General features: G+C 42.6%; 3 protein-coding genes across 6 annotated transcripts in view; 2 read left to right on the top strand and 1 right to left on the bottom strand.

Annotated features, from left to right (window-relative positions):
• The window catches only part of reln (reelin), an 80,224-nt gene extending 76,615 nt beyond the window's left edge, over positions 1-3,609 (top strand). For both annotated transcript variants that reach the window (XM_058644896.1, XM_058644895.1), the window contains exon 64: positions 459-3,609. In XM_058644896.1, coding sequence (XP_058500879.1) covers positions 459-579 — 121 coding nt within the window. In that variant the 3' untranslated portion in view covers positions 580-3,609. The remainder of the gene's footprint in view (positions 1-458) is intronic.
• A 3,068-nt stretch (positions 3,610-6,677) lies between these two features.
• Positions 6,678-7,988, bottom strand: LOC131470197 (uncharacterized protein C3orf18 homolog). 2 transcript variants are annotated; one of them, XM_058645856.1, is made up of 5 exons: positions 7,818-7,988; positions 7,465-7,676; positions 7,365-7,390; positions 7,175-7,277; positions 6,678-7,090 (listed from the first exon to the last, which is right to left on the bottom strand). In XM_058645856.1, exons 2-5 carry the CDS (start codon positions 7,597-7,599, stop codon positions 7,037-7,039), a joined length of 318 nt encoding a protein of 105 aa, XP_058501839.1. In that variant the 5' UTR covers positions 7,600-7,676; positions 7,818-7,988; the 3' UTR covers positions 6,678-7,036. The 2 variants fall into 2 exon arrangements, with proteins under 2 accessions (XP_058501839.1, XP_058501841.1); XM_058645858.1 differs by having other exon boundaries at positions 7,465-7,639.
• Positions 7,989-8,733: 745 nt separating this feature from the next.
• Positions 8,734-22,056, top strand: pik3c2g (phosphatidylinositol-4-phosphate 3-kinase catalytic subunit type 2 gamma). Of its 2 annotated transcripts, XM_058646587.1 has the most exons (33): positions 8,734-8,852; positions 9,276-9,805; positions 9,895-9,974; positions 10,065-10,216; positions 10,976-11,090; positions 11,173-11,284; positions 11,600-11,670; positions 11,862-11,925; positions 12,268-12,393; positions 12,646-12,667; positions 13,194-13,377; positions 13,484-13,606; positions 13,735-13,863; positions 14,322-14,436; positions 14,516-14,649; positions 14,767-14,955; positions 15,353-15,446; positions 15,633-15,727; positions 15,919-16,099; positions 16,225-16,332; positions 16,410-16,502; positions 16,682-16,811; positions 16,915-17,051; positions 17,140-17,309; positions 17,421-17,577; positions 18,190-18,299; positions 18,410-18,578; positions 19,163-19,281; positions 19,430-19,526; positions 19,634-19,697; positions 19,797-19,876; positions 19,985-20,110; positions 21,534-22,056. In XM_058646587.1, exons 2-33 carry the CDS (start codon positions 9,338-9,340, stop codon positions 21,684-21,686), a joined length of 4,167 nt encoding a protein of 1,388 aa, XP_058502570.1. In that variant the 5' UTR covers positions 8,734-8,852; positions 9,276-9,337; the 3' UTR covers positions 21,687-22,056. The 2 variants fall into 2 exon arrangements, with proteins under 2 accessions (XP_058502570.1, XP_058502571.1); XM_058646588.1 differs by lacking the exons at positions 19,797-19,876; positions 19,985-20,110; positions 21,534-22,056 and having other exon boundaries at positions 19,430-19,539.
• The last annotated feature ends 220 nt before the right edge of the window (positions 22,057-22,276 follow it).

Below are 22,276 nucleotides of genomic sequence, written 5' to 3'. Positions count from 1 at the left end.
CATATTGCTCCTCTCACTTTTACACCTGCGCAAACGTTTCCTTTGCTCCTCCCTTGCTACTTAATGTCAACGATGTGTTTGATCACGTGGTCCCGCTACTCCTCTGCTTGTGCCTCATTGTATCCTACCTTACCCAATCCATCCCCCCTCTTTCTCCTGCTGCTTTTCCTTACTTTCTTCTTCCTAACATTCCTTCCCTCTCTCCTTTTCTTGGATTTATGACTGGGGTTAATTTTTTCTCTGTCTTCACCTCTTCCTGTGTTTTTATTCTCACCATCTTTTCTTCTTTGTTGCATTACTTTTATATCTGTCCCTCAATATCCACATATTACTCTTTTGCTTTTCATTTTCTTTCACATTCATCTTTTTCTCACTAACTTTCACTTCTTCTTTGAACCCCTGACTTTCTTCCTACCTCCTTTCTCCTTCTGTTTCTCTTTGGGCCCCTGCCTCCCCAGGCCGGGGCTCCCACCCCCCCAGACCTTTCTGCGAGACAGCAGTTCCCACCTCCTGCATCTCCCCTCTCGCGCTCTAACCTCTGCTCTCTTCTGTATTCTGCTCCCTCTGGTATGGCTTTAGTGTCAGGTAAGTTTCCCGCCTCTTCCTGAATGCAGCCCCCCTCCCTCATCCTCCTCCCATTCCTTTCTTCTATCTGTTACACGGCACACACCCTCCCTCAACTCCACTGACATACTCCTGCTCATTATCGCCACGGTCATCTCCATGCCCTCCTAACTCAAGCACCAGGCAGGTCAACAAAGCAGACCAGCCGCTCACAGTGCCCAAGTGGAGTCTCGCTGATAAAATGATCCAATACACAGAGACGGTTATTGAGAAAGAAAGTAAAACAACAACAAGAGTGGAATTTTGTCAGGTGGTGGAACATTTTTTTTGTCCAATTTGAAGCAATTTTACTAAACGGTTCAAAACAATGTCACTAGATTGAATGTCTATACAGTCCTGTACATTTTAATGCAACACTTTCAAACACATTTTCAAATATCAGAGGTTCTGTGTTTGTGTGTATATGTGTGATGTAATCCATCACTATACCTGTTTCTCTACCTGTATTGTTCTGTTTATTATCTCTGCTACAGACTGACTGATTTGCTTTTTGAGCCCACATGTATAATTCTATGATCTTGTTTGGAAAATACCCAGGATTTATTTATTTGCTTCTTTTTTTTTCACATTTGTACAACAAGATCAGTCATCACGCAAGGCATACTGCAACATGAATTACAAATGATGGCACATGTGGCCCAAGTTTCATTTGACTAACTGCCTCCATCCAGCTCCTTGCATGGCTTTGTGGAGTGACTGGCAAAATGCCGCTTTTCCATTAGTGATAGTACCTGGTACTTTTTTTAGTACCTGCTCTGGCGAGGTTCCAAGCAACCTGAGCCAATACTATGCGTGATGTCGACAGACTGCCGTGCACTGACTGGTCAGAGTGCCGTCACTGAAAGAGTCATGAGCAAGAAGTCCGACACAAGAATCAAACCGAACAATGCCCAACTTTAGATCAGTTAAAAAGACTTAAAAATCATGAAAATGTGCGTTAATCTCCAACATTTAGCACAAAAATGTCTGGAATCTCAATATTTAACAGAGGAGCGTGGTATTTTTAGCAACAGCACTACTGAAAGTCGGCAATCGCGAGTGGTGAGCCGCACCACAACCCCTGCCGATGTATTTCAGTTCAGTGACTGTGCTCCGGTCATGCAGGAAGTACTTTATACATATAATAACTGGTTCTAATGATTCAGTTGCAACTGCTTTACATGTCACTAGCTTGTGTGTGTCACGGCAGTTTTCATGTGCTATGATGACCCCGCCCACATTGAGAAGGTACTGTATTGTAATGGAAAACCAACCGAACTGCGTAGAGTCGAGTCGTGCCGTGTCAAGGCGATGCAATGCGATGTGAGGCGGGACCATGTAGTGGAAAAGCGTCATTTATGACAGTTCTCAACTCTGTTTACACTCATCCGTTCCTCTGAGTGGAGAAAGCATCACATGACCCTGGGCCAGGAGCTTCATTCTCATTATGAGTCAGAAACACACACACACACGCATGGACACATGCACATAAACACTGCAGTCAACCAGCCATCCCTCCAGTCCATCTTCACAGCTCCACCTTCACCACCATCTCACACCCACACACATAGGCACACACAACCCCCCCCCTCCACCCACCCTTCCTGAGTCCCCTGCTTCGCAGAGGCCCCTGCCTGCCTTGGCTGCACTCCTGGCTCACTGGCAACGCCCTGCTGGATGGAAGAGGCAATGAACAGGCTAAGCAAGAGCGATCTTCTGAAGCTTCTTCTGTGTCTCTTAGTTTGAAAACCACCCCTTTCCTTCTCACATGCCTGCACTTTTTTTTCTTTCTTTTTTTGATATTTCCTTATGGCTTTTATAACTCTGACCTCAAACACTCAGAGTCAGAGTTCCCCTCTAGTTTCCGTGAGAGTTTGTTTGTAAGTTCTGTGCCCTGTGTCTTGTCCTGTGACATTTGGTCTTCCATTTGGTTACGTGTAGCTCGTCCCACTGCCTTGTTCACTGTCTTACCACCCATACAGGTGTTGAGTGTTTGAGGTTATGGCTGAAACATGATTTAGAGCAGGTGTGTGTGGATGAACGAAAGCTGCATCGACTTATCATGTGTTTGCATGCACGGATCAGAGAGTGTGCATGGGAATGTGTGGTTTTTTCGAGCCCTTTTCTCAGTCACTAAGGTTCACACGTCTCTCTCCCTCCCCTCTTTGACTGTCTTTTAATCCTTGCAGCACCCGTAAACAAAACTACATGATGAATTTTGCCAGACAGACCGGCATGCGTCACTACTACAGCCGCAAGAGGCGGGCACTGCGACAGCGTGCCTGAACACCACCGGAAGGGATTCGCTCTCTGACCTGCCAAGCACACATCGCACATCCTTTTTTCCTGACGACATATTTGCCCGGTTGAGTCCCAACCACCAGTGGATTCCAGTCAGCCTTAGACTTCCCACACCCATCTCTCCCAACCCTCTGCCTGAAAAATCCAGTCAGTTTACGCCAGCCAGTCAAGGCCTGCCCAACCACACGGGTCGGTGACAATGGAACTCTAAAGAAAGGAGTGAAGCGGCCATTTTGTTTACTTTTTCATGGACGTTCGGGGTTTCTAGTTGTTTTCTAATCGTTGCTGTGGTTTCTCTGATTAATGTTCCTACCTGCGATATTGTTCCTTCTCGCTTAATTCCTCATCACTCCCCCCCCCCTTCCCCTCACCTTGCTTTTCCTACCACACTGTGAATTTGAGACATAATATATCACTGCTGAACTGACCAGCCATTTGGAGAGTTGCCTCCCAGTTTCACTGAGCCGCCGGGGGTGGGAGGGGAGGGGACCACTCCACTGCTGACAACCAGTATGCCAGGAGAAAGACCATGATGATGATACTGACCATTAAGAGGAATAACGGTCATGAAGAAAAAAAAAAAAGTACTGTGTTCTTGCTGTTCTGTGTGTCTGTGGGTTCTTTTTGTGATGAGTTGACTGTGGTGTTCCGTTCATTTGTTTGTTTTCTACTAATTCACATGCTTTCGAGTGGGGGGAAGGAGGGAGGGAGGGAGGGAGGGAGGGAGGGAGGGGTTTGCTGGGTTCTGTTTCCTGTTCCTCATTTCTCCGGGATGGTTGTGGGCCGGGTGGGAAGAGCCCGGCATCCACGGCGAGAACGAATGAAAGAATGATTTGCACGATGGGGAAAAGGAGGGAATAAGAAACATGAAGGACTGAACAATGATTTTTTTTTTGTTTTGTTTTTTTAAATCCTTTTTTATATATGTTGGTTCCCGAAAAATACAGATATTTATGGTAAATGGTTCTTCGCGTAACCTATTTAAGATGCACTGTGCGTGAAATCTGTATGTTATTTTTTAGTGTTAACTTATTAGGCGGATGAATCGGTCTCTCAGACTGCATCATCTCCCCTCTTCCTTCTCTTCCCTCGTGCTGTTTCCCTCCTTTCCATTCCTCTCTCTCTCTCTCTGCTGATTTCTGAAACCTGGAGATGAGGCTCTATTAGTGTTGTTTTTTGAAGTCTGTGTAATATGGACCCTCTGCCCTCAGTGTAACTCCAGTATAGCAATCTCCTGTATATATATGTATATCCACTATGGGGAGACCCAGCAGCCTTATAAAAGGGAAATAAAGAACTGTCCAAACCTCAAACTGTATAAATTGCTTCAGCATTTCTCTTTTTATTGTCAACAAGCATCAATACTTCAAACTTCCCCTCTGCCAACCCAGTGAATCGCACTAAAGTTGTTAATCGGTTGAAGTTTTCATCAGTGATACACTACATAGAATGAGAAATGTGGGACTGACTAAACAAATTGGTGCCTTTGTTCACTGTGATAAAAGATGCCAGTGTAGCTCAAATCAAAGGAGTGTAGCAGCAAAGGGAAACAAGTAAATGGCTTTTCTATGTAAACACAGAAAACCCTTAGAAAATGACAGAATTCTTAGCCTTGTCTCGTGTGTGTGAGAGTGAAGTCGCAAACATTTTTAAAGCAGCACAGAATGTGACATTTATTTATGGACATTCAAACAGTATTAAAACATTTTTGTTTGTCAATTATATATTTAAAAAAAAAAAGGCAATTGAAACCTGCCATCGACTTGGTGCACACAGACTATTCACACTACACTTAACACAAGCCTTCATCACTTCATCAACCTTGACATTGAATTGAAGAGGCTCATACACACCAGGAGTGTTTGGTCACAAGTTGCCGGCCATCACAGCTCCTGTGACAAGTGTCATAGTGATAGTGAGGAGACTGGCTGTGGTGACCAGGCAGGAATTACAGTATGGTCCATCGCAGCAAGCGTAGCTCATGGTGTAGACAGTTCCTTTTAAACTGATTTCATCCACCTGGCTACAGTCCTTCTTTGCCATGCATCCCCTAGCCGTCAGGGCGCTGTGATTACCGTAGCGACCATCTGCCTTGAAGCACAGCTCGCCAGGAGGGCACTCTGTCACGATGAGCTTGAATCTCTCCTGCTTGTCCAGGATGGGGCTGTAGTAGCAATGCAGGTTGGCACATAGTACTGAAGGAAGGACGAGCCACAACACGGAAATGTGCAATAACTGGAACATGATCAGTCTGCAGGGAGAAAAAAAAGGCTGGTATTTCACTGACAGCAGCTGTAATGAAGCTATAAAAACAAAATACAAAAGATAAAAAAACACAGTCACTGACTTAGTGTCAGCCTGTCAAGTTGGGGCACTAGTGAAGAGGAAAGAGGTCAAGTTCCAAAATCTTTAGTTGCTGCACTTACAATGATGCCAATTGACAATTTATTTCCATGATTACCTCAGACATTACAAAACTCAAGGTTCACAAAAGAGGTATTGACACATTCTGTAGTGCAACTTCCCCATGACCAATAAGCTGACAGTTTCAAGCCTTGCACAAGTACACATGATCTACCACATTTGAAGTGATGTCAGACAGAAACACTGTTTAAGAAAAACTTTGACTTGAAGAACTAAAAACTCACCTGCACATTTGAAATCCAGCCGTGTGGAAAGACTGAACTGTCCTACAGAGGAAGTCGACCACACTCCGGAGCTTCCTGAACAGACCACATCTCCCAACACACCTGTTCCATATAAACACCAACAGCCACCCAAAATGGCCTCTTAATCACTATGCTTTCATCAATAACCACACAGACAATGTCAATATTTTCTCTTTTTAAAGCTGTATTTATTAATTTTTTTCAAGTATGCCAGGAAGATGGTTAACAAGTCCACCCTTTTCTCTCTGGAGTTAAAATAAAAAAAACAGCAGTAACATCTGACAGAATGTTATACTTTCTCTCAGAGACTCCGATAAGTGCTTGTGGCTAACAGGCCTCTCCAGAGTCTCTTATTTCTTTTACGCTACGGTAGGCGACGTGTTGCTCGTCACTGATGTGTAATTTGCACATGAATCGTAAGGTTGTTCTCCGAGAACACGAGTGACGTTGTCTGGGATCATCCCCAGCAGCTTCTTCAAGTTAAAATCACTCTTTGGCGGGCTGTTGCACTTGTCCTCGCAGCAGCAGGTGTGACTGACGTTGTACTTGACCCCTCTGTAAGAGATCATTTCATGGGAACCGCAGAGTTTACGGTCCACGCAGCTCTGAGAGGACAGGATATGGACAACTCCGTAGTGACCTCTGTCACTGGAGCAGCGTTGGTCGGGCAGACACTCGGCGGTGATGTTGCCGCAGGATTTGCTTTTGTGCTGCAGGGGACAGAAGTGACACAGCAGGCTGTCCAGACTTAGAGCTGGGAGGACCAGAGCTGTGGCCAACAACATGGAGGTCAGGAACCAACCCTGTGGTCCCAGCTGATGGACACCCAGTCTGATGTAATTCCACCCACACAGAGAGGCACATACAGGAATGATACACATTTAAAACATTCTTACATCACACTTTTATGCATTTCCATTGTTCTGTGTAGGTTTGTTTTTCACCTGTCCCATCTTTGTGATCCCATGTTGCATCAAACCTCCAAACAAAGCAGCTGATTACCAGGCAGGTGTGTGGAACAGGTGTTAATTTGAACCTTTTTTTTGTGCTCACTTTATCAGAAATTCTACAAATATACAAACTAATCAACCACCGATACAAAACTGGATTCTATTTTTCAGTTTATTGCCCATAGAAGTGAACATTTTTGTCTTCAAAACGTTTCATAGTTTGAAACAAGAACGACATGATTTTCCAGCTGACACTAAAAACAGGGTTACACTGCCATCTACTGTCTGCTGTGACACCAGCATGTTATCAAGGAAGAAATTGTGGTATGACATGAACTGATTTTTACATTTTCTTACAGGTTCGTCGATTTTCTTATTTATTTGCTTGATGATGATGATGATGTTCTTTATTATGCTTGTTAAATAGCAGACATGCTGTGTCTGTGTAGGATCTACAACACAAAACATACAAATAAAAGAAGAAATTTCTCCTCTGTCGGGCACCGTTTCTTTTCAAATTCCATAATCCGAAGACAGAGACAGCTTTCCCTCGGTGTATAAAGGTTCCTACAAAGAGAATAAAATAACTTTATGAATCATACATTTGGATGTGTTGAATGCGATAAGTAAACGTTGTTGTGGTTTACTTACAGTCAGCTCCTCGTCCTCCGACCTGCCCTCTTCCCTCCAGTCTTCTGCCTCTGCAGGGTCATAGCTGTACAAGGGAATCAGCCTGTGCCGTAGTTCATCCAATCTGAGGTAAAGACAACTTTTTAAAACAAGAACTCTGACTCAACATGAAAGATTACTCACTGACACAGAACCACAGAGACCCAGTTACCTTGATTTCGTCCTCATATACGCAACCTGGAGAGAAAACAAGCAGACTTTAAACAGTAATGAAACATACAGTATATGATGAGAACTCTAAATGTGCTTACCACTGCCACAACACATCCGATCAGTATGAGGATCACACATGGGGCGATTATGTATCCAGGGTTGGGGAGTAAGGGGGAAATCTTTGGAGTTGTGAGGTTGAAAAGCATTTCTTCATGTTTTGTCTCCTCCTCCATACAGTACACCCCTCTGCTGTGAGCACCTCAGCTGACACCTCTGTGAGATATTCAGTGAGCTGCTTTAGCTTTCATTCCTAATGGAAGGCGCACACACACACACACACACACACACACACACAAAAACGCACACCTACTTATTAAGATTTGTAATCCTAGCTGCAATATCTACGTCTTAAAAGCGTTGGAAATGAATAGTAGAACAAATAATCTCTTACCTTGTGTTTCATGTGTGGGAGAACAGGGACACACACATTATTTCCTTTATGCTTCTTTCATTCAGTTCAAAGGCGACGCAGTGCAAATATAACCCAACCTGCCCAATGGCATTCCTGAGTGAGGAGTAAATGTGATGTCGACAGTCACTAAAGGTAAACTGGATTGATGTGTTCAGTCACTGCAAAGGAAACTGGAACATGTTCAGGGAAAATGACTTGTGTTGCCTTTGATGTGTGTTCTATATATAGTACCTTTCTTGTCTTTACTCTGCCCTCTCCATCCATTTTCTATGCGGGGAAAAGATTAAATATTTCAAATTGAAAAGCAGGAAAAACAATAAAAAATAGTCTGACTCAGTATTCCCAACTAATTAACAAACTATTAATGTTTGAATACATAAAATTCCTGACAGTTTAAAGGCTATGCAACATCTATTTGTGAAGTTGCACGTTGCAGATAATTATTTCTCACCTCACACGTCCCTTTCACGCATGTGCAGAAGGAGAACCTGTGGAAGCTTTCAGCTTTTTATTAAAACATCTGAAGGGTGTTTAGTTTGGTTTTAAAAACATGACCTGATGCTGTAAATGTAAACAGCTCATTCTATGGTGATGAAAACAAACATTCATACAAAAAAACCATCAGTATTATTATTTTACTGTTTTAAACCAACATCAGTCCTTTCCATACATATCCAATATTAATGAATTATAAAAATGTTAACCCTTACATTGCCATGTTTTGTCATGATGCATCAAAAAATAATGATTTGAATGAGTTTCGATGGGGACGTTTTGTGGATTTAATGTCTAGACGAGTAAGAGCAGCAGCAACATGCATGTGATCATGTGTTTCCTCCAGCAGAGGGAACAATATTGTGGGTTGGGCTGCAGGAGGAGACTGGAGAGTGGGAGGGCTGAGGCTCCAGGTGAAGACTTTTCTGTATTTTACTGGTTTAACTTGCTCAGCGTGGTTTCAGCAAAGCATTGATCGTGCTGCCGACAAATGGGACTCCAGTTCACCAGACTTTAATGGTAAGTTGCCAGCCAACAGATCAAAGTAGGTATTTGGAACTAATCTAAAAAGGGTGAGCTGTGGGTGGACCTGCAGGCTGCTTTTGAGAGTAAAGTTGAGAGTCTTCATAATCTGTCATGTTCATATTCAAGTCTGGATTTAAACACAAAATCTCACTTCTCTAAGATTGAATAAAAGTAAAGCTGTAGGTCAAGTGTAGGAAAGTATAGCCATTCGCGCTCTGGTAGATTTCCTGTTGAGATTTGAAAAGCTGTTAATTATTAGACAAACTTTAACCCTCAGCTTTTGTTCCTCTCCAGTCATAAAACAGCACTCTTGTCCTGGAGTTTCCTTAATATCTAAACTTACTTGATATATTTAATTAACAAAATTATAAACATAAATAATTCAGTCTGTTTTTTGTTTTTTTCGTGAATTCACAGTTCTTCATTGTGCCATGCTTTGAGGTGAGGACGTATTTAGAGTGTCCTTTCTCTACAATGTGATGGACGCCCCTAACAGGAGAAATGGAACGAGACAAGGAAGACGAGATTCTGACCAGCCTCTGCCTCTGACAGAGTATCCACATGAAAAGCATATTTACGAGGATCCTGATGCCCTTCCTACATACGAAGAAACACATTTATATGCTAACTTGTCTGGATCTAACTTCCCTCCTGAACCTCAGCCTCAGCCTCAACCCTCAAAACATCTCTGGGCTCAAGGCAGTGAAGGCACCAGCAGTGCTGACCACCACCACACAGATGAGCCTCTCCCACTCTGTGCTGCTCCCCCTCTCCCCACACCTAGGGTTCAGCGTGGCACAAGTTTGCCAGGTAGACGAGGTCCTGTTCCTCCCCCTGTTCCCCCCAGGACACGAGCGCCCAAAGGCAACATCAGAAAACAGTTTTCCTTTGACGTCAGTGAACCTGTTCCCAGGCTGACTCGATCCAGGACTGATGGAGACATTCATGTGAGTATGTGAGACGAGAGACGGCAGCAAAAAGGAGAGTGGCGAGGTCAGAGAAAGTGTGAGTTAGTTTGTTTGTTTTTTCACATCAGGATCTATTGACCATCAAACTCACAGACACTCCACAAGGCAGCACCAAGAGACTGTCCTCTTTCTGCGAGGAAACGTCCAAGTAAGAGAACGACACCAACCTTTGTCCCTTTTTATATTGACAGTAGAGTTTCACTTTCACGTTGTAAAACCTGTCTGTCTTTACCATCAGGCTGATGTCACGGCACACAGACAGTGTGCATAACTCAGGTGTGGTATGGGGTCGCGTGTTACGGATCCACCCTGCGCTGCTGCAGCAGGTGGAAGTAAATGTCAGCGTGGTCACAGAGTGGAGTGATCACCAGCTCCCCATCCCCACCTCTGGTAAGCTGCTCACTGCCCTCCCTCAGTCATGCACCAGTACTTATCTAAGAATATAAAGAGCAAAAGCACACATTGCACTCATCAACCACTTTATTAGGTACACAGTATCACCTAATCGAGGTCCTCAGCTGCTGTAGCCAACCTGCTATGAGGTGTCGTGTTGTTAAATATTGTCTTCTTCTTATCTTGGTTGCCTTTCTGTAGTTTTTAACGTAAATTCTGGCCATTCTCCTTTAATCCCTATAGTGACATTTAAGCCCAGAGAACTGACACTCACTGGATAGTTCTCTTCTTTTCTTTCAGAACCCGAGAGATGTTTGTGTCTCATTTGAAATCACTTGATTCACATTTCCATCCTATTCTGTGCTTGGTTTGAACTTTAACAGGTTCAAACTAAGCATTTGTTATGTCTAAACGCTGTAAATTGTTGCTGTGTTAGTGGCAGATTAAATGAGATTATCAAGAAGCAGTTGAACAGGTGTACCTAATAAAGTGGCCAGTGAGTGAGCATATGTAGTATAGTGTGTCCTTGCATTTGTGGCTTTGTGAGGACCAAAAATGGTATAAACCATACGGAGTGAGGACATTTCGGATAGTCCTCACTTCTTTTCAGTCCTGGTTTTAGGATTAGGGTTAAAATTGGGTTTGAGATAGTGCACTGGGATTAGGCATTCAGTGTCACCACAGTATCTTCCTTCATTGGCCTCAGATGTTGGCTGAATTGTGTGGACTCTGAACTTTCTTTGTCTTTTTATCCAGTGAACAGGACGGTGAAGAGTCTGATTGATGAAATCTTCCTGCGGCTGGAGCGTACTCCTCTGACCAACGGGTATTATGTTCTAAAACTGTGCAACTCTGATGAGTACCTGCAGAAGTAAGTCACCAGAATGGAACTCTTAACCATCTTTGATGTTCCGTCAGTGCACTGACTGTCATTGTCTCTCGTCTGTGTTTAGTGAAGAACTGCTGGGTATGCATGAAACTATTCAGATCTGCTACAAGTTAAAATCAGTCGTCCCTCTTCGACTCCTCCATGTGAACAACCTCACATATCGGCTCGCCAGGGATGTAAGTCTTTATGTTCAGACTTTGTCTTGGTTCACAATTACACATAAATCATTTACCAAGAAGATTTGAAATGCCGCCTTCACAAATACATGCGTCTGACACCTGTGCAGCTTGTTATTATTATTAGTGCCGCTGCAGCCGTAAAAGTCTCCACCCTTTGCACTGTTTACACATAACGTCATGGCATTTAGCAGCAAGCATTAAACAGATAAGCTGCTGTAAACTTGGATTTACAGTTATAAAAAAAATCATTGAATCATTCACTGTGACATATTTCCTGTGTATTTTTCTTCATATCTATGTTTCTTCTGTTAGGAAGCAGATGAAAGGTACCCATGCCAACTCTACCAGTTCCTGCGTCCTGCCTGTGTCTACGACACCTGCAAGTAAGATAACCAGCAGTCCTGGATCTCCCTCTTCACCAGTCGTGTCATTCAAGGTGTCAACTGTGCAGTGGGTCATGTGTAAACATTAGACATTAGTTTACACTAATGTCTGTTTGTAGAAAACAAGAGGACAGTAGGAGTATGAGTGAGTGAGTGAGTGTGTGTGTGTTTAACCTTTCGTTCTGTTTCAGACTGAGCCTGCAGAATGTGCTCAGTGGCTACAACAGAGAGGTGACTGAGCTCATGAAGTCTAAGGTCAGTGAAGACCAGTGTGATCTGACACACACACACACACAAGTTTCATTCATAGTGAGGACCCTCATCGATATAATACATTCCCTAGCCACTCATCACAACCAAATGCCTAATCCTAACCTAAATTAAATTCTACCCCTGACCCTACAACCAGGCCATAACCCTCACAAAGCCCTTTCAAGGGCCAAAAGATCCTCATTTCCTTAGGTTTACAAGTGTTCTGGTCCTCACAAAGATACCCATACAAGAAAACACACACACACGCACATGCACAGAATATCTATCTATCAGTGTTTTTGAATGTGTGTGTGATTTTTGCATGTGATCTCCTCCCATGTGTAGTCCGGGCTGGACACGAATGTGCTGGTGAGCCGTGTCCGCACCATCAGTAACCTTCTGTGTGGATTCTCATGTGAGGAGCTGGAGAACGTCATCAGCTTCCTCAACAGATTCACTTCCGTACATTTGGTAGGATGGTACTTGCATACTCATACACCACACACCACACACACACACACACACACACAGATTGTAATCATGCACAGAAATCCTGTTATTGTTTTGCCGTTTTTAGTTGTTTGTTTGTTGTTGTTTTTTTTTAAACTTTGCTTTTAGTCACTTTTACAGTTTTGGGCAAACACTTTTCCTGCAGTGTTTGCCTTGTCACATACACGTATGTGAACAATATACTCTGATCGACGTGTGTTTCCTCCTTCACAGAATCATGATGACGTTGAAAATGGTGAGTAGCTGCTAATCAACTTCACTGGTGAGAGAATAATTAGTGTGATTAGTTAGTGTCCAGTATCTAAGATGCAACAGTGGACGAATCAGGGCACTAAAGTGGCCTTTGCACTTCAAAAGGCTAGTTTGTTGATTCAGGCTTCTGTAGAAACATGTACAAAAACAAAGTGATTATACACTTCTACAAACATAACTAGGGTTACAAATATTTGATTCCTAACAATAAACACTCTTACAGTACATGTTACACACCTGACCAGTTTTGGGAGCAGTCGATACTCTATGCACGTGTAACTGATCCTGGTTTTGTTCACATATTTCCGTCACTGTTCCCGTCTGTGATGCTGTGATCGTGGTCCTTGAAACCAAAGCTGAGCATTGTTTGCAATAAGGAATCTTGCATCGTGTGCAAAGAATCATTTTTCAATATTAGGGTTTAGTTTAGTTTTTCTAGCACCTCGCTATCCTGTGGAACAATAAACTACTCATTTGTTATTTTAACATTTTGGTCCTGTGCTCTGTAGCAGTGATCAAGCTCCACAACGCACTGCTCAGAGTGCTGCAGATCTTTTTCGACAACTTCCAGTCAGACTTCAGAGCTCTGGAAAACCCCAGCAACCTGCAAACCCTCGACGTCGACGACAACAACGAGATCTGCCAGTTCAACATCGCCGCTCTCTACAAACTAGACTCGACCTGGTTGAACATGTGCGTGTGCATTGGTGGTCGATGACGATCACACACATTTGTTATGTCTGCACAGCTGTTTACAGACATGTGAACGTGAGGTGTTTGTTGTTGTTTTCTCTTCTAGTTATGAGTGCTTCTCTGTTTCCTGCGAGCTGATGTACAGCGGAGTGAAGCTCCATGACACTGGCGTCTCTGAAAACATCAGCACCGCCTTGTCCTTTGGAAACACAATCCAGTGTAACCGCATGTAAGGGCGACACCTTAAATCCTGTGGTGTGAAAAAGTCACGCCACATCATGTCATATTCAGTTTCCCCTGCTCACACAAGACACCATAGAAAGACACCTGTTTATGAGTGGATGTGTTTGATTTTAGGATGGTGTTCCCGGTTCCAGTAAAGGAGCTTCCATATGAGAGCATGTTGATGTTTCACCTCAAAGGCTCAAAGAAAGGGAAGAGTCCAGAGGTTTTAGCCTGGGCCGTGCTTCCTCTTTACACCAGCAGGTATTTGTTCACCTCTGTCACTTCTCATGCCGTTTACTGATTTCTTACAGATTACAGAGTACTTGTTCAGTTTTGATTTATGAAGTTTGGGGAGTTGCAGCATGTTTCAAAGCAACAGTGGTCTCACTTGAAATATGTTTTTTGGACTACATGCACCTGACTAGAATGTTGATTTAAGACACACCTTTGAGAACCTACTGAGACCCTTTGCTGCCACCATCAATAGCTAGGTGTATTCATTCTTTCAATTGTAGTATTATTTTTGTTTATCTGTGTTGTGTTGTTGTATTTTGTTGCTGTCTTCTTCATACCTTTTTCTGTTTTCATTTGTCTCAATGCCTGCCGGAGGTCAAATTAGCCTTGGGATACTGGTGACATTGAAGTGGAAGTTATTTCTGACTGTATGAAGGGTAACAAACTCATTAGTGACAGACAATATGTGTCCTCTGTGTGTTCAGGACTTTGGTATCAGGGACTGTCCTGCTCAGTATGTCCACGCAGGCCGCGATCCCAGCTCCTCCCTCTCCTGCCCTGTTCGACAGCCACACACAGCCTGTTGGAGTCATACTGCAGGTCAGTAATAACTGGACTCTCTCTGCCCCCTGTTGACTAACACATGTATGACACCACATCACCCTCCATTGTTCTCTAGCTTCAGTTCCAAAATGAGTTTAAGTGGATGTATCAGAGGCCCATCGCGCTCCCCGGTTCAGTCGTGTTCTCTCAGCCGTGTAATGAGCTGCAAAAGAAAATGCTCAAAGTTTCCAAGAAGCACTGCCTCTGTTTGTAAGTAGAAGAAAATAACACTTATTATGATCAACTGTACACGTGTGTGAGCAGCAATCAGTTGTTTTTTTTCTTGCCCATGTGTCTTCACACAGTCCATAACCCTTCCTTTCTCAGTCTAACAGAAAATGAGAAGACGTTCCTCTGGGAGAAGCGTCACTGTAGCGACAAAGCAAGTACATTCCTCCACCTGGTGCTGGGTGGAGCTGGCCAGTGGAAGCCTGAGTTTCTGACAGAAATCTACACAGTTTTAGAGAACTGGTTAATTCATCTCCCAGAGGAGGCCCTCTTTCTGCTCAGTGATAGGTGAGTTGCTGTTCAAATATCAACACATGCATTAGATGCTTATCTTTTCACGGAGCCAAGTCTAGTTGACAGTGGGAGGGAGGCAGAGTAAACTCTGGACTCTCAATAAAAGAATAAAACACTTAGTATGTGGCGTCAGATTCATGTCAAACGTCGTGAGAGCAGTAAAACGTGCTCGCGAGCAAATAGTGTTACTGCACGTGCGACGCCATATTAGTGCAACTGAAAAGGAAGTTCAATATGAACAGTTATCCCTCATATGTCAATATTACATTTTCAAGCTTATGATTATTGTTTTGTACAAACAGTGAACTCAACACAGCTCAAGCACAACAGTACTAGATCTAAATCACAGCCGTGATTCATGTTTCCATTCATCTGCTTTGGTTTTCTTCAGCTTTCATGATCAGACTGTGCGGAGAGCTGCCATTCAGTATTTTGAACAAATACCAGATGGAGAACTGGAGATGTTTCTGCCACAGTTGGTCCAGGTAAACACGCGAAAAATGTTTGCATGACGTATATATATATATACATATACACACATATGTATGTATATATATATATATATATATATATATATATATATATATATATATATATATATATATATACACACACTGCCTACCAGAATTTTCTCTGTATTGTGATGTATGACTAGTCCTTGTGTCCTGCAGGCTCTGAAGAGTGAGTGGGAGCTGGACGGACCTCTGGTGATGCTGCTGTTGGAGAGATCTGTGAAGAACATACGAATCGCACAGCAGCTGTACTGGTGAGACTTTTGTTTTATCTAGTCAAACATGTTAAATATTTTGCATCATGACACATCACTATAATGTTTTGGAAAAGAAAGGAACAAGGGGGGCAAAATGCGTGTACAGCTTTTTATTTATTTGTGTTTTTATGCTCAATTATATTGACTGCAGTAGCGTTTTATCGTTGAATGTTTCCCATGCTGTGCAGGCTTCTGGACGACGCCTGTAATGACCCCTACTACCAGAGTTGGTACAGTAAGATTCAGGCTGCGCTGCGTTACTGTTGTGGCCGAAAATTAAGGCAGGAGCTGGAGCATGAGAGCCATCTGGTGTCTGTGCTCGTCCAGGTGGCTGACAAGGTCCGCACTGCTGACAAGGCTCGACGCAAGGTCTGTAAATCAACTCACTCCTGTGATCTCGCTTACTGGCTCTTAATCCTCTTATTGATTGTAGCGTTTACTGTGCAAGTTGTGCAGTTTATTTCACTTCTCTTTTTTTCTGCACATGTCTGCAGATTGTTTTGAACAAAGAAAAAGAGAAAATAGACAACTTCTTCACGTCTGGCATCAGCTGTTGTTTACCACTGGATCCTGCGGTCCGTGTGAAGGCAGTGGATCTAAATGTAAGAACATCACACAACGCACTACACACGCTTCTATTTGGAGGAATATTTCCCACTCTTTTATGAATTACTTCCAGGTCTGTAAGTTCTACAACTCTAATGCTGCTCCACTGGGAATCACATTCATCTGCACTGACCCTCTGGCCAAGAAAGTCAGTGTCATCTGCAAGGTTAGTGACATCCTTACCCACACAGATGATCACACCTCATCTTTATAGACATTTGGATAATAATCCAAATGTTTGGTATGTTTGGTAATAATATGGCACTTAATACACACTGCTATTTCTATCAAACTGCACTTACCGAGTCATAGAACCAACCTTTTTGAAACATGTTTTCATGACAGACAGGTGATAACCTGAGTCAGGACATGCTGGTACTTCAAATAGTCCGTGTGATGGACAGGGTTTGGCTCGAGGAGGGGCTGGACATGCAAATCATCACCTACAGGTGTCTGTCCACAGGCAGAGCTCAGGGTCAGTTTGATGTATTTGTTTTTGAATGTACATGAATTGATGTCACTGAGTTGCCAAGACAAATCTCCAAATTGATTGATTGATTGACCTGTGTGGTTGTAAGGTTTGGTGGAAGTGGTTCCAGAGGCAGTGACTTTAGGAAAGATTCACCAGGAGTGGGGCTTGGGTGGAACCCTACGTGAGGACACTCTGGAGAAATGGTTCCACATGTGGAACAAAACTAAGGAGGATTATGAAAAGGTTGAGACAATGACACTCTTATGCAATTGTACTTAATATATTAAGGGTTTTTTTTAAGCTCTAACATGGTCCCGATGTGTTTGTGCAGGCTGTGATGAACTTTATCCATTCATGTGCCGGCTGGTGTGTGGCCACATTCATCCTGGGGATCTGTGACCGCCACAATGACAACATCATGTTAAAACACAGTGGACACATGTTCCACATTGACTTTGGCAAGATTATGGGCAATGCACAGAAGTTTGGCAGCATTAAAAGGCAAGCGGTGTTTTTGGTGAAGTGAAACGAGTAGCACGAGTAGTTTGTGAAAGTGTGCCGTCAAAGACCGTCATGACAAGAACTGTCCTCCTCCCTTTGTTGCGTCGACAGGGACCGGTCACCGTTCATCTTCACATCAGAGATGGAGCACTTTATCACAGGCGGAGGAGAGAAGCCTCATCGCTTCCATCGCTTCGTGGAGCTCTGCTGTGAAGCTTACAACATCATCAGAAGGCGCTCTGCACTCATACTCAGCATGTTGGAGCTGGTAAGACCTTTACTTAGCCACGCATTAATCACACATGTTATTGTTTGTCATACAGTGTTGTAATTGTTAGTGTTATTGTTGCTACAACCTTGTTTTCATCTAAACGAGCAGTCCTCTGTGAGCAGCTGGCTGTGATCCACAGTCACTGTCTACAAACTGCAACACAGACAAAGCAAATGTTCAATATCTTCACCGTTAGACAGTGTAGTGTCTCTAAAATGGCTACAGTCGCCTGCAGGTAGTACTATAACACCTATGCTTTTTCATCACCAGTAAAGATTTTCAGAAACGATGAAAAATGTGTTTTCCCCAGTGTTTGCTGTAGTAAATTTAGAGGAGACTAATGAAGTGTGTGGCCATTTCAAATACTACACTGTATTCTGGTGAAGATGTTAAAACATTTGCACACGGTCCCTGCAGGCTCATATCACAGCCAACAGCTGCTCATGGTGACGGCTCATTTAGATGAAAATGAGGTTGTTGGTGATTGTCTACTTTACTTTGGTAGGTGTTGTAAATGTGTGGCCAGCTGTTATGTATCTCATTTTCACACAATATTAATGCACAGATCCTCAGATGTCACACATAGCTTTTGGATGTTGTGTTTTGCAGATGCTTCATGCAGGTATGCCAGAAGTGAAAGACATTAATGACCTGCAGTATGTCCAGAACAACCTGAGACCTCATGACACTGACCTGGAGGCCACATCCTACTTTACAAAGTAATTTAAAGCACACATGTATAAAAGTCCGTCTTTTTTATTATATTGATATTTATGTAGTTGTATTAATCATAGGTTTTTTGTTGTTGTTTGTGTCTCTCGTGACGTAGGAAGATCAAAGAGAGCATGGGCTGTGTTGCAGTCAAGTTTAACTTCCTGACACACAGCATGGCTCAAGGGAAGAAACAGCAAACACTAACCAGGGACGGCCTCCCCACTCCCAGCAATAATATCCAAGAAGCTGTCATCCAAAGCTACACTGTCAAGGGGAAGAATGTGGTGAGGCACCGTGTTGCTCTACTGTAATTGTCCCCATGCATCTTCTACCGCTTTATTCTCCACATGAGGGTTGCAGGGGGGGCCGCTGGTGCCAATCCCAGCGGACATAGGGCAAACAAATCCAGATAAAATGGAAACATGCAGATTTGGGGATTAGGCAAATTGGACGCTCGAAATATACTGTAGGTGTGAGTGTGAGAGTGGATGGTTGTATTTGTCACTTCTAAGATATGCGTTAGGTCTAGTAGTTGATACATCCTGTTAAAACCTGTTAACCAAACGTTTGTATATTTGAGTGTGTGTGGAGGGAGGGAGGGTTAATGGGTTTAATGCACTTACGTTAACTTCATAATGTGTGATATAAAAATAAGAGGGATAAAAGATAAATGTGCTCTCTAAATAAGGAAATAATGTACAAAGCTACTCTTAAAGTGTGGACGACTTATTAAAGAGCGTTGATGTGAGAAAATCACCTGAGAATTATTGATTTTTTAGGAATCTGGGTGACATTTCATACCCTGAGCTTCAACATGAATCGAGCTCATCTGTGTATTTACTGTAATGCAACTGAAATCTTTTTTCAGATGTACGACCTGAGAGTAACCATTGATGATGGTATTCTGACCAGTAAGAAAACGTTCGGGGAGTTTGAGCTGATCCATAAGCAGCTACAGAAATCCTTCATTGAATCCAAGCTGCCTCAGTAAGTGAAGAAAAAAAAAGAACATCCATGTCCAACATACATACACATCATGAGCATTTTATTTGGAATCACAGCTTTTTCTTACACGGTAAAAAAAAGGAAAAATGGTGTGATTTAAATGGTGTGATTCACTCCTTCTCCCTTGAAGGTTTCCCAGCTGGTTTAAACTCTCCTTCACCCCTGCCAGAAAGATGTCTCTGCTGAATAAATACCTAAAACAGCTTTTTGAGGGACCGTGCAGGGGAGTGAGTTCCTCTCGTAAATGCCTTCTATCACTAGTTGACCTTTCTCTCTGTGGTTCTTTTAATAATACCTTACTCTAACTGGTTCAATCTCACTTGACCACCTGCAGAATGAGTTTGTGTGCAGCTTGTTCCTGGATGGCCCCAGCAGAGTCCAGGAAAGTGTGGCAACGGGTAATTTCCGCACTTAAAGTTTAAAACAAAGGAATAGAAAGAAATGTAAATGTAAACAACATTTTGTGTTAAAGGCACTCTGTCATTGGTCTGTTGCAGGAGCTCGTCCTCGGATCCAGTTGTACATCTCCTACGCTAACTGTAAGCTCTCAGTCTTGGTTAAACACCTGGAGAACATTGTGAGCATGCTTTACATTTTTTTCATTCAATCATTTGCAGCATAAAAAAATACATTCTTAGAAGATATTTTACATTTGCGTTTGGCCTTTTCTCTCGCTCCTCAACAGAAGCAGGCGAATGGCTCTAACCCTGACGCCTATGTGGTCACACGTCTGAGACCAGACCCTCATCAGCTCTCCAAGAAGAAGACAAAGGTGGTCCGTAACAATGACAACCCCACCTTCAATGAACTGGTACGTCACCTTCTCTACTACTTTTACTGTATGAGGAAAATAAAGTATACAAAGGCAACAATGACCTGATGACATTGACACATTTAGCAGCTAAGGAAGATATTTTCCCTCAGGAACTGGAAACCCAGCATTTAAAGGCGATATATGTAATCTTTGCACAACAGCGACCTTTAGCATCAACGGTTACTGCAACACAACAGGAGCGTCGTTCATGTAGGTTGTCACATTTGTCAAAACACATACAACACAAAGAGGACACTGCACTTAAACCCAGCATTACACAGTCGTCATGCAGAAACACGTCCATAAAACATGTTTTATTTTATTTTTAGGAACAATTAACCTGTTTGGTCAGTTATATCATGTCAGTGACAATAATCCAATCCAATCCAACTTTATTTTTAAAGCTGAAAAAAAGTGCTGTACAACTGAGATAAATAAAATATAAGAAATTACATCATAGGCCTAGACAACAAACAAAAAAACATACAATTAAACAATAAAATACTGTAGAAGGTATTAACAAAACACAATAAAACTATAAAAATATAAAAACCAATGTCTCATACTGGGTTGAAAGCCAAAGAGTAAAAATGGATTTTAAGATGTGTTTTAAAAGTGGACAGTGAAGGGTCGTGTCTAACATGCTGTAGAAGATTACTATAGTAAACGTTACACACGTTAAATATCCACCAGCAAATGTATGAGAGATGTATGATGCTTTTTTTTCCATTACTTACCATTTGTACAGAGACTATAAGAATGTGTCTTATATCCTTTTTTTCCGCACAAAACAAAAACAAAAAACAACTATATAAACACACACCAGAGTAAAAAGTACTTAAAATTGTTAAAAAAGGATTGAATTTGTCAAATTTAGAAATGTGTCACAGTTCAAGGTTCGCTTGGCTCGTTCTGTTTTGTGACTTCTGCACAATTATCGCTACTTTATGTCACTAGTAAACAAAAGGCAATATAAAATGAATCATACATTTTACTCAACAACACATAAGAAAATGAATGTGACCTATAAACACATCCCCTGGATGTCCATATAAGGAGTTGTGTATTATTCCCACTAAGGGTTAAACATCTACAAACTCACTCTGACTGAGTGTAATATTTACAATAACGTGTGTTCTCTGTCTGCAGCACCACTCTCTCTCTGTATAAGTCTGATTTCATCTCTGAATGTGTAAAACCCAGCAGACTCTGACCGGTAGCTTCCCTCTTACTTAACCTCATTGCCCTTCCCAACCTTTTATGTTTCATGTTTCACTTGGAGCCTTGACCGAATCAAAGGATTAATAAAAAAAAAAACAATCCTGTCCCACAGTTTGACGGAGAATTCTGATAAAAGAAACAATATATTGTTTGTTTATTGTAGTGCTGATAAACTAAGTTATCTGCCTTTTGTTCATAGCTGGAGTACGAGTATGTGCCACTGCTGTATGGGATGGTGCTGGAGGTTACAGTGAAGAGCAAGAAGACTTTTGTGGCAGCGACCAACATTAAACTGGAAGACGAGCTGCTCGACAAGGAAATGTGGTTTCCTCTTGGCAACTGTGCAGTCTGAACCCAGAGTACTGTGCTCCTGCTGCCAGCAGAGGGCGCAGCCACACTGAGGGAGACAATTCACAGCAAATTCAACTGAGCGGATGAACTATAGCACTGTTTTTACCTATTTATCTGATGCAGCTTTACCTCACTCCAGGGGGAAACTACACTGGCAGTGGATGTGTGTCTGGATGACGTTACAAAGCTGAGTTACAGCACTCACTGTTTACAGTATTTTTCAATAAAATGAACATTTTCTATAGGTCTAAATGTTAAGATTAACCACTGATGATGTATGAAGAACAAAATTACTTTAACTTTCATTCTTGCACTTTTGTTTTGTATTTACATTTTGTCTATGTCGCCGTTGTTGTAATTGTTGTTTGGTCGAGGCGGGAAATGAAGCACATTAAGGAGGAGGAGGAGGAGGTGGTGATGTAATGTCCAGGTTGAATGTGTTGTTGTTCCTTTAGGCTGTGTCAGCTGGATGTCCTTGACCAGTGGAGTTGGGGACAGGGGGCACGAGGATAAGAAAGGGCAGAAGAGGGGTGAGGACAGTGTGTGAGCTGGATGGACGTCCCTGTCTCTCTGGCCTGAGGGGTTTAATTA

The sequence above is a fragment of the Solea solea genome, chromosome 12 (genome assembly GCF_958295425.1).
Source record: "Solea solea chromosome 12, fSolSol10.1, whole genome shotgun sequence".
NCBI classification, from domain to species: Eukaryota; Metazoa; Chordata; class Actinopteri; order Pleuronectiformes; family Soleidae; genus Solea; species Solea solea.
The sequence above is the reverse complement of the archived record's forward strand: the minus strand, read 5'-3'. Positions and strand labels throughout refer to the sequence as shown.